This window comes from Antedon mediterranea, chromosome 1 (assembly GCF_964355755.1).
Source record: "Antedon mediterranea chromosome 1, ecAntMedi1.1, whole genome shotgun sequence".
NCBI lineage: Eukaryota > Metazoa > Echinodermata > Crinoidea > Comatulida > Antedonidae > Antedon > Antedon mediterranea.
Window position 1 is genome coordinate 26,041,083 of NC_092670.1, and position 17,851 is coordinate 26,058,933.

At 35.9% G+C, this 17,851-nt stretch overlaps 1 protein-coding gene across 8 annotated transcripts in view; it reads right to left on the reverse strand.

Annotated features, from left to right (window-relative positions):
* The window catches only part of LOC140063593 (regulating synaptic membrane exocytosis protein 2-like), a 185,689-nt gene that overhangs the window by 106,725 nt on the left and 61,113 nt on the right, over window positions 1-17,851 (reverse strand). For 7 of the 8 annotated variants that reach the window (XM_072109991.1, XM_072109990.1, XM_072109995.1 and 4 more), the window contains one exon: window positions 1,358-1,572. In XM_072109991.1, coding sequence (XP_071966092.1) covers window positions 1,358-1,572 — 215 coding nt within the window. Of the gene's footprint in view, window positions 1-1,357; window positions 1,573-1,640; window positions 1,700-17,851 lie in introns of all 8 variants that reach the window. The other variant, XM_072109993.1, reaches the window with a different exon arrangement.

Below are 17,851 nucleotides of genomic sequence, written 5' to 3' on the forward strand. Positions count from 1 at the left end.
GGGCAACACTAGCGATTCATCAGTGGGGCTTTACTACTTTTTTTGGCTGTTTATCTTTTAATTTAATACGCTATATACTAAACTTTAAAAAACAAAACAAATTCACAGACATTACATTATGTCACGGACATTACAAATAAATATATAAAAACATTACCCATATATTGTTTTTAAATAAAAAATCCTAAAGGGTATGTTTATTAGATGTACTTTTTATGATTTGTGTGTGATGGGTTTTAGAATATTTCCTTTAATTATTAATTCCATTTTAGTACATTTGTTTGTGTTTTGTTATTTTTTTATAGTTCTAATGCAAAAAACAAATTTCAAATTTCATATCCTCTTTTAATTTAATATGGTTTATATTTAAAATATTTAAAAAATAAAAAAGGAAGGATAAATACATTATTTTAATAATTTTAGAAGTTTTTAGAATACCGTTTTAATAGTACAAAGATCTTGTACCACATACCGTAGTAATATCTTTTCAACCAGTTGAGTTTTGTCAGAGACTCTTTTTGCATTGACATTGTTGATTTTCTCAAATTGAAGACTTCTTGAGCTAGACCGTGACTGGTATGTTTTCATAACCAATTTTTATCAAGTATTACAAAATATAATCTAATAGGGCAGCTAGTGTATCTAAGGCCAGTAAGGTTGATGATATTTTATAACATATAAGTTGGGCCACTGCTTCTACGTTTAACAGGTATCAATAAGCCGATTGATACTAATGAAAATGCATATGATGTTGCGGTATTAAAATAGAACAATAAAAGTAATGTTTTTTATGGTAACAAGGTTCTGTTTTGGACATGTTGTCCTTGTGTTTTTCAGCTTTAAAGTCTGGAACCCGGAAGTTGCGTTACTGATATGGTAGAATTGAAAATTAAATGAGCCTTACCTGTTTGAGTTTGACAAATTCTACCATATCAGCCAGCAGTGGCACGTCTGGGTAAACATGCCCTACCTAAGTAACCGCTGTTAATTTAGACCACATTCGATCGTGCACACAAGGATACTGGTCGTGCCTCTCATGTTAACCCAGAAGTGCCACTGTTGAATCAAACTTCACCTTCCAGGTAAGGCTCATTTAATTTTCAAAAGTGTAAAAAAATTGATTTTTAAAGAGAAGTAGTTACAAGCTTCAGCAGAATAAACAAATTTTGTGAAGCTGAAGAATAACAAGCGAGACAACATTTAGGATTAAATAGATCATGCAAAATGAGATATGGATGTAAAATACGTGCTTTAAAAAAGTGCTTCTAGAGAGTTACAGCTCGACAAAACATATATAACACCAAAAAACTATATGATTGATGAGAAGGTAGTTGGGGTTTTCAATGTGATTTCTAACCTTCAGTGGATAGTGGTCGTCGTATAAAGTTGTACTGCTGCTTGTGTCCACCCCTGAATCTTTGATCTGTGGTTCAGACCATTCCCCATCATCCTCGAAGGACTGGCCTTTTCCCGGACTAAAATGTAGTGGCCGCATTTTGTTTGAATCAATTTCAGTCTCAGAGAAGTGGCCAGGTGCGACCTGAGATTTGTTGCGGTAACTCTCTAGATCACCTAAGGACAAGACACAAAATAACAATTGAAAAGATTAGCAAAAAAGACCAAGAATATTTGATTCTCACCGTAACAATAGTTTTTTGTTCAGAAGTGTGCCAGTTGTCTTCTAGAGAGTCCACTTCACCTAAGTATAAAAAAGCTTTTAAATTCGTATATATTCTCAAATGAAACCTATCAACTCATTAATATTTTTTAGTAAGGTGTTCAATAGGATTAATTGATTTTAAACAATTTGAAGCAAATGTATGTAATACACATATTAATTAATGTGTTACATATCATTTTATGATACTATACAAGAAGGTAAGCCTTGTTATGAAGTATATTATTATTTGTTATACAGTAGGTTTCTAGAAAAGTTTTTAGAATACCGTTTTAATAGTACAAAGATCTTGTACCACATAGTAATATCTTTTCAACAAGTTGAGTTTTGTCAGAGAGTCTTTTTGCATTGACATTGTTGTTTTTTTTCAAATTGAAGACTTCTTGAGCTAGACAGTGACTGGTATGTTTTCATAACTCTTCATATAATAAACCAATTTTTATCAAGTATTACAAAAATATAATCTAATAGAGCAGCTTTTAATTTTGTATATATTCTCAAATGAAACCTATCAACTCATTAATATTTTTTAGTAAGGTGTTCAATAGGATTGATTGATTTTAAACAATTTGAAGCAAATGTATGTAATACGTGTTACATTCCATTTTATGATACTATACAACAAGGTAAGCCTTGATATCAAGTATATTTGTTATACAGTAGGTTTCAATGGAAAATTGGTTTCAAACTTATATTCAATTAATTTCTTAAAATCAGGGGCGGATCTAGGATTTTGATAAAGAGGGGGCCCGATATGAGAAAAATAATCGTCTAGGGGGATCCGGGGGCGGGGTCCGGGGGCGTGGTCCGGGGGTACTGAAGCGTTTTGGCCAGTCGGTTCTTGTCAAATAATTATCTGAATATAGTGGGTTTTATAGACCATATTTAATATATGGAACTGGTTTTTTTTTGCGCCTAAAGTCTGTTTTCCTGTTGCGAATTTTTACACATTTTTTATGCGATCATTAATGGTTTCTTGGTTATTATGACATCAAGTTTTGCAAAGCCAACGCCGGTCACACGCACAGCCGGGCCCGTGTGAAAATTGAACAAGTTACGGGTTTTGATTTATAGACCATATTTAATATACGGAAATGTTTTTTTTTTTTGCGCCTGAAGTCCGTTTTCCGGTTGCGAATTTTTACACATTTTTTACGCAATCGTTAATGGTTTCTTGGTTCTTTCGACGTTGCTGGGACACATGGACGTGAAGTTTTGCAAAGCCAAGGCCGGTCACACGCAGCCTGGCCCGTGTGAAAATTGAACAAGTTACGAGTTTTGATACTTCAACCCAGCCGACCTAGAACATTTTTTCGCTGATATCTTAATCTAGTCTTTACACTAAAGACAAACAATTGTTTTTATATTAAAATTTAGTTTTACTTACACTTGTTATTTTGAAATATCAGGCTTTAAAATTAAGAAGAATTGTCAGCGCGTACGTATTTTTTCACAAACAATGATGACATAATTTATGAACTATTTGATTGGTCAGTCAGTTTTACCGATCGTAATGTTGAAGTTGAACTCGGTTCAACTTTTAAAAAAATTGAAGATTTTAACGATTTTTAATGTTGATTTGTACCCCCTTTTCCTGTAAAATCGTTGATATAATCGTATGTAAATGGGTGCTAAATGTGTTTTATATACATACATATATTTATCATATAACTTGCACTGATGAAGGGCTAGTGTTGCCCAAAAGCTCTGCTAACTTTTCTGGCTGTTTACTTTATCGTTTTGATTTAGCTTTTCGCTTTTTTTGTTGTATCTCCATTGAGATCCAGCCACTGATACCCACAGCATTGTCATTTTTTTCAGTAATTTGCCTTTGGATTTATATTTATCATATAAGATATATCAGATATTTTTACTTTATTAATGATGTTCCTCCTGATGAAATATTAATGTATACATATATTTTATACAGTTGATGCCGCCTAAGTCGAATCTAAGGGGACTGGTATAAAAATTTGAGTTATGCAAACTTCGACTTACAGATTTGTAAAAAAATGCTAGGCCATAGGCCCACTCACTAACTCACTCACTAACTGCGCTACGGCTAGGCCTAGCCTAGTAGACCCTGTCACGATCGCGGCCCACACGTTTGCCTAATTGAATTGAGTTTGCTTAGCTAGCTAGGCCTAATAAATGCTAAGCCTCCTTTATCGGCAATGACAAACTGTATTTTCTTTAATATGGTTTAAGCCGGCAGTAACAATAAGAAAACATATAAAAAAGACATTCCGGTTCTTATTCGAAAACGGTATCCATTGTTTATTGCCATCTGTCTAGCACAAAATAGGTACCCACAAACGCCGCTCAATTTCTCAACGCTATCAAACAACTCACAGATATATACTAGTGTGCGAGTTATAAGTTCGCCGCCTATGATATACAACCTGCTTGAGAGAACCGATATTGTCCTACATTATCACCTCTGTTGTTTGTTTATCAATTTACGTACGTTTCATCGGCTTTTTCAGTGCGTTGTTGCCCCGTGATTTATGACTTCGGCTTATACAATATAAATCACTAAAGAATGTGTGTATTCGGACCGCAAAAAGACGTCGACTTAGGGCCTGTTCGTAGGGGTTGAAAATACCAGCTTATTCCCGATTTCCGTTCGCGTGATCCAATTAACTTTTGCCTCAGGCTACAAAAAATTCGAGGCAAAATGTTCACCAAATTTGCAGGTTATTTCAGCGATAATCCAATTATACTCGGCCTTCGAGGATAATAAATCTCCGATAGAGGCAATGTGTCAAATTTTGACAAACGTTCGCTGCCTAGGCCCGTCATTTCTCCTACGAAGTTCTTCCATACACGCTTCGAGAGCGATCGTCAGCTGGTGCTGTCCTTGTTGGTGTAGACCGCTTAGTAGGCCTAGCTGGTCGGTGGTGTTTCCGTCGTGTAACATTGGGCTCAAATTCTTCGTCAATGAGTAAAATAATGGTCGTCAGGAGAAGGAATATTTCGGCAGGATTATCGGCGTTAAGAGGCATAAGGTTTGTCGCAAGGATAAGCAGTGTAAAAGGTAGCAAGTAATTGTTATTGTAAAGAAAGATCGCGAGTGAAAAATATACAACACGAAACTAGCGTGCGAAAATGGGGTCGTAGGTTGTAAAGACAACTGACCTTAAAACGTAATTTCCGGTTTGTGATTCGTCGATTAAGCATTTAAGCGGTTAAATATTTCAAGTACGAACAACGCTCAATTTATAACCCGAGGCATGGGTGAAATTAAGCGCTTATTTTAACCACCGTACGAACACGACCTTAGACGAATGACCGTGTTTGGTGAGAACATTTAATGATCTAGGCAATTCATGCCTCGTCTCTACTCTTCCTTTTCTGTATCCGGAATCAATACACTTATCACCAGAATCAATGGTTACTGTTACTTTTACATTATGAATATGTCTCTCAAAAGTTTCTTTAGTCTTCACTCTATAATCGTGTTGGGAATTTTGACCATTATATCACAACATTTTTTGACATGATGATGATTAATTAATTTTAGAAAGGCCCTCTCTCAGCACAGAAGCATCAATGTTTTGCGCAAAAATATAAGCATAAAGTATAGGTCATTTTATAGCTGTTTAATAACATTAGTAGGCAAAAAATAACCATATATGGTAAGATCAGTTCCATATATGTGTAAGATGCCGCAGGAAAGATAATTAATTCAGCAAGCACATACTGAAATTTGAGCGAAAATCAGGCTCAAATAACCAAGATGCACTCTGCTGGATGAAACCTACAAAAAATCCTAATTTTTAAATTCAAGTGGCCATTTGATGACGTCACAACATTTTGTACGTCAAATGTGTACATTTATAATCTACAACTCAATGGCTTCCAGAATAAGTTTTAAAAATTGGGGGTCACCTTACATTCTGAAGAGTTATTTTCATTTTAAAAAGGCCCTATTTTTTACCATTTTCAGCACTTTTGTGAAATTATTGTGTGCATTTTGTCAGTTTTAACGTGCTCGTATAGCGTTATCTTAAGTCGGAATGGACTCAAGTCATTTGAGTCATTATTTTACTCAAAACATGAAAAAAAAATTTTTTTTATTTTAGTGAATAACAAATATTTTTGTAACATATTATGCTTGATTTTTTTCAAACAAATTTTTAAAACTGCCCTAACATTTTGGGAGTGGATATCAAAAACAAATTTTTAATTTGCATTCATAAGCACACCTTCAAATTGAGAAACCATAACATCAGGGTCAACATTTAAACTATATTTTTTATTTGAATGAATAACAAGTACTTTTGTAACTACTATATGGGAGTGGTACATAGGGTACGCATGGGAGGCACAATAAATTATTTTTTACTAACTCTATGATATTAATTAATTACATGCTTATAATAATTAAAGGCCATGCTAACTTGTAACTCTGTTATTAATCGTCTGAGTACCTTAATAAAAACATAAGTTTTACTTTAAAAATCCCATTCCATAAAACAAATAATGCTTAAAGCTGTCATCAAGACAACCACTGTCGCTGCTAAAAATTTCCCATGCCTAATATGAGTCCAGTCGGTTTCTAAATATAAAGCTGAACTTGGTAAAGGTACCGCTGCCCTGGGGTACACAAAGAGATGCCGAAAAAACCATGTGACTGTGTCCATTCTCGTTGACGCTCACCGGCTTTATGTTTGTTTTTGTACAAGTAGCTCTCTAACAATTGCAGTTTTTTAAAAAACATTATTTAATATAGATTACCACAATATTTCTTTTTTATTAACAAATTAAATTAGTAAAAAAACAAGTAAACTGGGTTTATCTCAGGACAGCCATCATCTTCATTTTAATTAATCCTTTCTGGAAACAATTCAGAAAAGACCTCATAAATGTGAATTATATTAAAAATAATTAGGTTTTTTTCGATGATGCAACAATGGATGTTTCAATCCTTAATGTTATAGGAGGTAACTATTGATCAGATCTTCTGCATAAAACGAAACACGCATTGTCTATGCAGGAGTGCATATTACACTCATCAGCTAGGAAACCATTAACATAATACAAAATGAAAACAACTTAACTTGATCAGAAACATGTTAATTGAAAAGAATGGTGTAGAGTAAGAAAGTGTGGTAATAATATAAAGATAAGAAATTAACTCGCTGTTAGTATGGCGTATTACTGAAGATGAGGTGTGATTTACTAATGATCAAAGTAGCCGCGGCGATGCAGCAAAGGGTGTGGCACATAAGTAACCCGTTTTTAAATGCAGCGGCTAGTTAGATCATGAGTACAAACAATTCAACACATTTATCAATATTAATGAAATAATAATTTACCGTCTGTTACGAATTATAGCGAAATTATCACATTACATTATTACTGACGAATTCTAAATTAATATGTTGAAAATCCACCAATACGCAAAATATTAAGATTGTGGCAGAGAAGTCCCAAACAATTAATCCCACTATCTGTGAGATCATCCAAACAGTCCCTTTCAATCACAATTATCCCAAAATTACGACCTCGATCCTGATAATAAATCCCATCAGGATTCGGCTATCCCGTCTAGATATCATTTTATTTTTCATGGGGGCGTCGTTATTTTTATTATGGCTTTTATTTTCATAATCTTTGGCAAAACAAAATTAGAATTGGAAGTTGATTGCAAATTATATTGATATAAAATGTAAAGGAGAAAAACATTGATAAATAAAATTTAACAATATTACTATATACAGACTAAAAGCATTGCAATGCAAAACATCAAAGGATCTTAATAACTTGAGTTTCTTTATCATGATGTTCTATATGAACCTGCAAAAAAAGTTGTAACATGATCTTGTTTATCATATTAATTCTGGTTAAAGTGCTCTCAGAGAGCATGTTAATTATCATGATCTTACAAAGTTATGATATATTAGACACCATTATATGCAGAGACGAAATTCAACAAATCAGCGCTTGGTTATTTACTGGGTCATCGGCCACCCACCAGAAGAAGTCACCATTGTTGTTTTGATTTCACTGACCCCAGCTTCAACAATTAGTTGTTTTTATTGCTGAGGTTTAACCCACTATATCGTTTCGGACATCAAGTTTTTGACGATTAAAGAATAAAATACCTGATCGAAATCGGGAGAACAGAAACTATATAGTCGTACAACCCACATGGCATGCACGACCTTACGGAAGGCTGACACATCTCATTTCACATTAAGTTGTGGTAAGTGTTTTAAAGTGCATGTTCATATGAGTCAAAATCTTGACCCAGTATCTTACAAGCGCGTTTCTGTATACATTCTAATTCTTTGGATTGTGCATCAGAATTTAATGCAAAATGCCGCACAGGGCAAGCATATTCAGTGATAGGTCTAATATGGCTGACAATTGCATTTCTTTGGAAAATATGAACTTTTAATGTTGCATCATTATTTTATATAAACTATACTGTACGTACCATATATATATAAAAGTATGTGGGCCTGGTCACTAGGGAGTAATGCTCCTACCCTGGAATATGTACATAATACTGTAGTTTAGTTTAGTTTATGATTAAATTTTTGTTTTTTACAGTAGGCCAGACTATATTTACACAAAATGTTTACTTATGATTGTTAAACAAACAATATTATAAATCATTATATCTGAAGAAAAAACAATGATTAAAACTGTTACGTCAAAATCCATGAGGGAAAAATAATATTAATATTTGCAGTGATTATAATTATTAGCGTTTATTACAGTACCGGAAGTACTGTCATGGGGGATTGTTAGTCACATGTGTTTTTCCAGCGTTTTGCTGTTTTCTTAAGGGAGCTATGCAGTACCATTTCGAGCCATCTAGGTGTCATTTAACAAAATTAAGTAACACTTTAATTTGTTTTCAGTGTTTTTAAAACATTATTACAAAGAATTCATATTACATTTCTGTATTATAACAATTTTCATTCAAGGACAAATGCCAATTTCAAGGACTTTTAGGAATTTAAGAACACGTACGAACCCTGAATAGTACTTTTTTTCACATACCTCACTTGTCTCGCACTTTTGTTGACCTCAAATTCATTCATTCATACACAATGATCATGCATTATCCAAAAATTGTGGGTGGAATAGAACTAGTTTTTAGTAGGCGTGGTATTGGAGTAAGTACCCTTGGCCTAAAAGTTATTTTTAGATTTCTACACTTCTATGATTCTAAGTAATTGCTCTACCAACATAAACAGGTATCATTTACGCAATTTACGACCAGCATGGCACCCTCGTCTACGTCTAGGGGAACAATTAATATTAGAAAGCCACATTCGATTATTACAGGGAAGCTACTGTATATGTATACCTTATTGAGTTACTACTATTTAGTTATAGAATGCTATTTACTTTATATAACTACTGTATGTAGCTATTATCAGTGGCGTATCCAGGATTTTGAAGTCGGGGGAGCCGGGAATTGCCAATTTGCCGACAAAATCAGTGTCATTACCTGTACTGTTCTAGGATTGCAGTCATGTTGTCTTATAGGGATAACGATGCAAAATTAAAACCAAATTAAACATTATCTGTTAGTAGTTGTATTAATATTACAATAAAGAAAGAATTACGAAAATCTGACTTGTAGTTTTCGAAATATAGGGTCTAAAACATCGCCGAAAATGATCGTTTTTAGCCACGAAAGAAGTAAAACAATTTGTGGCCTCAGTCGACAATTCTATTTGAACTGTGCCATTTTTGATTAAAATAATTACATATAATACGTTTTTTAGTAATTTATTTTATATATCACCATTGGAAATATCAATAAAACATGTTATTAAATGCTTATAAAATATATAAAGTTGTTTAATTAACGGAATTCGGACAAATTCATTGTTCTAACTTTATGTAGTACCGATCAGAGAGACCATGTGACTTTATGGTACATGCGCGAGAGAAAACATTCCGCTGCCGGTGATTCGCATTCACCAATCAAATCAGCCAGAATCCAAAATCATTCAACCGTGAGCAATGCCAATCACGGGAAAGCCCAGCTTTGATTGGCTTACGATGACATCATATCACAAAATGGTGGTTTTGTAGTTGAGCCTCGCGGACTATTCTGTTCCAAAAATGAAATACATGAATATTTTGGTATGTTTGCTTTTTCTTTAAAAAAATTTGAATAATAAAGGCCTCATATCGAGAAAAAAAACGGGGTTTTGGCACTTAAAATAAATGTAATATGTTAGAGAAAAAAGCACATGGCATGTGGAACTATATAATCTTAGCGTAGGAAGACATAAAAATCCCAAGTCATGAGAGCCTCAACTACAAAAACAATCTAGCGCGTACGGCCGTACGTGCTAGATGATAAGATTTTTTACGTGTTTGGTTAGATGTAATGAAAATAAAAAATAGTTGATTTGAAGGGAATGATATGATATGTAAATTAATAAACAAACACTCAAAATAATTTGGTTGTTGTTTACAGTTCAATTATTGTCAGAATAATAGTTTATTCTTATTTGCCCCGGCACCTTTATTTGCCGACGGACGCGATGATGTGCCAACGGACGGGCCCCCCTCCCACCCCACTGGATACGCCACTGGCTATTATTGAGTTGAGTACCTTATTACTTCTATTATAATAGATCTATTGCGTTACTGCTAATTAATAGAACTAGATGGTACGCTCGCGTACCATCTAGGTCGTGCCCACAGATGGTTCTCGAATACACAGTAATTCCAGCGAGAAAAAAATGGAAATTTCAAATGTACGTACCGCAGGACTATAATACATCGTCGTTTACAGAAACGACTAAATAGACACAACAATTTATGTAGTCAACTAAAATTAGCACCCTGGGAATTACTTCCGAGAGAGAGAAACTTGTCACAAAATGTTTTTATTTGGACTCATTTAAACAAATCCAATTTGTGTTTTATATGTAACATTAGGGTTGAGGGATGGTGAAGAGGATAGGTAAAAAGAAGAACAATTTTTAAATATATTCTTATCCAATCAGTAACGAAATATTTTTTATGTTTAGTAGGCCTATAAATAATATACCACTAAATACAATAAAACGTTTGCGATTTAATACTTTGTTAAAACTCTCACTGTCCTAGTCGATTGAAATAGTAAAGTACATGTAACGATACACCACGTTTATATATTTCTTTAATTATTAATTAATACAAACGTTGAGAAGCAACTGTCAGTAATAAAGTTTATTTATTTGTATATTATGTGTTTATAATCTAACAGTAGGACCTACCCACATTCACAGTAATCACTGTCCTAGTCGATTGAAATAGTAAAGTACATGTAACGATACACCACTACGACGTTTATATATTTTTTTAATTATTAATTAATACAAACGTTGAGAAGCAACTGTCAGTAATAAAGTTTATTTATTTGTATATTATGTGTTTATATATCTAACAGTAGGGGCTACCTACACTCACAGTATTAAAGTTTATTTGTATTTGTTTTATATTATATCTAACAGAACCAACACTCACAGTAAGAAATTTGCGATTCAAATGGCGATCAAAAGTGGTTATAACTATTTACAGTATTGTACAGCATTGCAATACTATTTATGTTTATTCTCCAAGGGCCCATAAATTTACCTACTTGTGTTAAATCTTAGAGGTAAGCCTATACCTCTATGGTTAAACCAAATAATTTGGAATGTTACATTCATCGCAAACCAATACATTTGTATAAACGTATATTAAATCTATCAAAATAGTATTTTTTTAAGAAAATCGGTCTGTCTTCAACATTATGATGCTGTACCCGAGCTGTTCAACCGGTTTTCAGCTATTAAAAACAATTATCTTAGGAGGAGATAGGAAAATGCGAAGCATCCTAGTATTATTGTGTGCGGGTATTTTTCAAGATTGACATCCATTAGACAGTGTATACCACGATCAGGAAACACCCTATTTGGGGCAAATCGTTGAACCTAAATTCGTTTTAATTGTCACTAACTAATTATCTAACTCAATTTAATTAGTAAACAGGGTTACATCAGGTGGTTAAAATCAGTACCGAAAGGACGAACCAACTTTACATACCATTGAGTAAACATTCTAGAAATAACGCGCGATTTACCGAATTTTGCCCTTACGTAAATTTATATATGATGCTACTTTACAGAATAGTGATCAACCTCAGAATAGCACTTTTGGTGTTAGATGATAGGTGGGATGCGACTAGTCCGCATTTAATGATAGACGGTAGTGTAAAAATGGTTATGAAACCAACTTGGCATTTTGGTTGGTGATCGTGGTCAGGGCCGTAACCAGGTTTGACGGCGGGGTGGATCGTTAAGTTGTTTAGTGGAACCCAGGGGCGGATCCAGGATATTGAAATAGGGGTGGCGTAGCTTTGCGAGCAAACATTGGCTGGGGGCCAGGGGGCCGCCAAGGGCCCCCGGTCGGGATCCAGGGGCCGACGGCCCCTGGAAATTTTTGGCGTTCTAGCGCATTGTAAGTCGTTTAAAACGATTTACAAACATCTCATAATGTCATTTACCAAACACTCTAAAGCTCGCAAATTACGACATGTGGAATATGCAGCTGATACTTACCTAGGGTACCAAAAGCAAGCTAACAACTTGCCTGTACTTTACATCTAAATTTTTACAACGCGACGATGTTTTTCACCGTTATATTATAAACTTGTCCTAGCCTAGGCCGATATTATTTTTTTACACGAGCGCCGGGTCGATCGCGGTCACTATACTTCGCGCATAGCTAAAGTAAAATGACGTCACGTTAAAGCGGGTCGTCACAGAGTCTCATGCATATTAATGAAGCAAACTTGCTGAGAGTGTTTTCACCACGCAACACATGCGACGCGAGATTTATCGAAACTCCGAGCCATCGACTGACGGTCATGTTTTTGACAATTAAAATCACGGCATATTCAACGACCTGGTTTAAACGATCGTTTAAAAATTAGCGGTCCGGCTCGATTACATTATATTTAGTGATTTGAAAAAAACAAAACACCTCTTTTGTCATGATGTCATCGCGATGTGTTTATGAGAATCATCGACGGGAAAGCAAATAAAACAACAAGGGTCATGAAATGCTGCAGCATTGTTAATATTTTAATAGTAATACGTTTTAATAAAATTTAGCCCTAACGGGATAATTTTCATAGGCATACAGTCCTAGCCTTTGTTTTTATTGTACTTAATAAATGGGCGCGTAGTATAGTAGCACTGACCATGTGGCTTCATCAACATTGATCGTCTGAGGTACCGCTACTCTACAATACGGGAGTGACGATCACAAAGGATGCCGGCAGCCGACCAAGCTCACCACGTGGCTTTTATCAACTTGCTCCTTTTACACTTACCGTATATTTCGGTGTATAAGTCGCACTTTTGACACGCAAATTTGACCTCTAAATTAAGGGTGCGTCTTATACACCGAACATAAATGCCTCACCACACAGATTGTACATAGGCCTAGGCCTAGTAGGCTATCGTCACCTCGTTTGCTGGGCCTGAGTAGGCTAGGCCTAGCTACAGTAACTAACTAACGTAACGGCAACCTGCTTCTGCCTAGTTTGCAAGTCATTTTAGCATGATGTTATACTAAATATGATGAAAAGATTTGTTCATTATGGCGCTTCGATAAAATTTCATTTGTAAACGTTTACGTAATTGGAATAGTATTTATTTATACAGTAGTTATACGCACGATCGCCGTACCCCAAGCGCAAGCCCTTCTTTTGGTGTGGTGGCCACATGGTGTACGGTATTCGACTAGTATATTCTCCAGGTGATTATAGCATGGACCTAGCGTACACACTTCTCAGATACATAGATACTAATCGAATACGATTTTCCGTGAAAACGTGCGCCCTCTCGAAATGATCGAGCGAGGCTAGCCCACACACGTGCGTGTTACACACACGGTCATGCACTCGATGTTGCGGCGAAACTCATGAATAACAAGTTAGAAAGAACTTGTTGAGGCTGGGTGCGGCCGAGCCTAGGTAAGAAAAAACCTAAATAAAGGACGCCGTTGTAGATATAACAAAATATATTATTACAATGATATTGATTACAATTTAAAAAAACATTGTTTTGATGAAATATAAGGTGCGTCTTATACATCGACGATATAAAAAATACCGATATTTTACTCTCAGTTAGGGGGTGCGTCTTATACACAGGTGCGACTTATACACCGAAATATACGGTAACTGTGAATGATCGTTGGTAACGCTAGAGATTGATAGTACACAAAGGATGTCGACGTACATGCTTGGTGGAATGCGATCAAGCTGACGATGTGCTCCGACGTACTATTTTCACTATGAAAATGTGCAAACCATCGGTGATTGATGACCGTCGAAACGATACGTGTTTTTAAAATCTATTTAATTTTAACAAAAATACGCCCCCTCTAGATCCGCCACTGGAACCATACCCTCGAAATTTTGTTCTCTATATAGGCCTATGGCCGCAAATCGCATTTCCGGCTATTCTCTTTTGTTTATGATTGAACTATATTGTTGGTGTAATTTCCAGCCCACAAATTTCAATTGCCGACCTTAATATTGCCGACCTTATATTGTCAGAGGACGGCATTCTCTTGCCGACCGAAATTAGGCTAGATCCCTCCTCCTTTCAAGCCTCCTAGCAACAACATGGTACATTAGGGATCGTATCATTGAGACTTTAACAGGCATATTCACCATCATGTGGTGTTTAGGTAAAAAAAACCATGGAATTAAGATGATCCCTGAATTCACTCAACCATTGCATCTTGCACTTGCGTCCGTGTGAGCTGCATGCTTTCTCTATCAAGCAGCTGGCTGGGCACGTCACACACGCACGCGGAGATCTGTGTAGGGGAATACCCTGTTATGTCAACCAAACAACAACTATGCTCTGTGTACAGCTCGCTAGCTCTAGAACCACGATGTTCAGCAGTTATCAAATAGAACTTATCTTGTAAATTTTAGTGTTAGGTTTTTATATTTTAGTTAAAATATATATATATATATATTAATTAAATTTATTAAGGCTTGACTAGGCCTGTAGTGAACAATCGTCGTGTTGTGTTAGTATGCCCACCAAAAAAAAAGTGGGAGGCCAAGCGGAACTCGCTGTTCAGCGGGGGGGGTCGTACGATCCCCCGATCCCCCCCTGGTTACGGGCCTGGTGGTACACCATCACTGAATTATTCAAAGATTGGGACAAATGTACAGGCATGTTGGAACGTGAGAAAAATACCAATCCGGAATTAGGAAGTCATTTTTGGAAAAAAATGGGTGGTAAATCTATCGAAATACAAGTTTAGTGGGACACAAACTAGTGTCTTAGCCAAAGGATTAAACTTTGCTCCTACGCCTAGTCAGATACCGTACGATGACTATATTGTATTTATTTTAACCACCACATATTTCACGTTCAGAGGAGTCATCTACCAACAGAAATTTGGTGCAGCTATGGGTAGCCCTGTGTCACCCATAGTAGAGAATTTATATCTACAATTCCTCAAACAGAAAGCTATTGCAACAGCTCCGATCAATTGCAAACCTTGTATGTGGAACCGTTATGTCGATGATATTCTGGAGATTGTCAAGAAAGACCAGGTTGACAATTTAACACATCTTACACAACAGATGAAACCGGAAGCATCAAATTCACATATAAAACGGAATGCGATGGTAAAATACCCTTTCTCGATACCTTGATCGTTCGAAAACAAATCAAACTCCTTGTATAGAGGAAATCCAGTCACACGGACCAGTATTTGAATTTCAATTTTCAATTCAAGTGGGAGTCATTCACACACTATTGGAACGCAAGAACAACATCATCACTGAGGACGATGACAAAATAACAGAAGAAAAAAATATCGCTTTAGCTCTGTCCAGATGTGGCTACCCCCAGTGGACCTTCAACGCGGTGAAGAAAACAGAAAGTAATGGACAATAAAAAGAAAGATAAACAAGAAATGTCAAGGATTGGTTGTTATCCAATATGTTGCTGGTCTGTCAGAGAGGGTATCAAAACTATTCCAAATCATGGGTGTCAATACTGTAATGAGACCACATTCATCACTAAGAAAAATAATTGTTCGACCGCAAGGCTAACTGTGTGTATGGGGGGAGCTTGCTGGGTACAAGATTAAAAGAACATCAAAAGAAACAAAAAAAGTTCAACATCAGAGAAAGAACTATACTCTATGATCCAAGACAACCATGTTATAGAGTGGGACCAATCCAAGATCATAGACAGGGCAGAGGATGGAAATACCAGATGCATCAAGGAGGCAATATGGATCAGACGAAGAGAGAAAACCATGAACCGAGACAAAACCATGAACCGAGACAAGCTCATTTCCCGAGTCACATATGACCCTGTTAGGCGAACGCCACCTAACGGTGAGCGATTTGCTTATCAATATAGTTCTCACTCTGAAGAAAGTGCTCGTGAAATGAGCACTGAAACTGTCAGTCAGGTCAGTTACTGTTATGGATTGAGACTACTGTCTGACAACAAAGACGGTCAAGTATTTCTTACCAACCAGAGTAAGGAGATATAGAAAATTTATATCTCTAACCTTGCTGCATAAGAAAATCCGGCAATAGAAACAAGTACTCTTTCATTGGACAAAATTGAGAAATGAAGGTTCATTTCGATCCAAAGAAGTTCATCGTTCTCGAGAGGTTCAAGTTCTAGTTGAATATGAAGCGTAAACCCGGTAAACATGTGAATGAATTGGAAGCTAGGATACGGCAAAAGGCACATGTGAGTTTATGAATATCACAGATTCACTAAATGAGGCGCTGCGCACAAATTTCATGTGTAGTGTGAAAAATGAGGCAGTCTTGATAGCCTCGTTCAAAATGATGAATTATCATTTACAAAAGCCATCAAGTAGCAGCAGAAGTCGAAGATGTAGCGAAATATGCAAGGAAACCATTTATCGATCTTTACCAAATACAACAGTGAATAAAATTCAACCTACTACCAAAACCAAACCTGAAGTGAAGAAAAATCAACGTGCATTCTACAGATGCGGTTCCAAACAGCACATAGCTATTGTATGTAAACATCAAAATACAGCTTGTAACTTCATTTGGAAGCTGTATGTCAACTAAAGAAGAAGCAGATGACCAAAATAATAATTAGTCATCCTATAAAGCAGTTACCATGCAGCAAATTTACAGCGATGTGTATAGTTTGGTCAGAACTAGGAAAACCAGAATTGTCGAAACTGGATGCTAAATACCTATCAACTTCTTCTGGTCTGGTATGTTTTCTACATAAGTAAATACAACTAACAAATCATAAACGATTAGATTCGTGGTTGCTGATATCATTACACTAAATCTTCTTTGTAGAGAAACTATCTACAAACTAGCAATATCTGTTGATGCATTATTTCAGATGACACAAATACTAATAATCGTCCAGTACATGCAGTGCATGGTGATTATCTTACTATTGATGTTGCACTTCAAAACACTTATATGTGAGGAGTTTCCTGATCTTTTTAAAGCAGAATTTGTTTGCTTGAAAGATGTGGTATTGCAAAATTCAAAGAGAATTCGAAGCCAGTGTTCTGTAAGGCTCGTCCAGTTCCATTTGCAATCCAAGAGGACCTTATATAGTCAAGCCTACAAATATGGAATTAAGAAAGGATTGTGGAAACCAGTTAAATTCAATGAATATGGCACACCAGTGGTACCAATATGTAAAGGTACTAAATTACGAGTTGTTGGAGATTATGCTGCCACCATAAATGCACAATTGGAAGACCACCAACATTCCTTACCTTTACCAGAAGACCTCATGCGGGAATTATCTGGCGGTCATGGTTATACAAAGATTGACCTTGCTGATGCATACAACCAGATTCTATTAGCACCAGAAAATCAAAGGCGACTAGCACTGAATACACACACACCAAGGAGTTCTTCTTCAGACTCGACTACCCTTTGGTATCAAGAGTGCACCAGGATATTTTTAGAGCATCATGGAACAACTGATAGGTGACCTTCCAGGTGTTGCTGTTTATCTAGATGATATTCTAGTCGGCGGACACAACACTGAAGAACATTTACATAATCTAAGACAACTTCTGCAACGCTTGCTGGAGAATGGTCTAAGATGCAGAAGGGAAAAATGTGAATTCGCACATTCACAAATTTAAAGACAC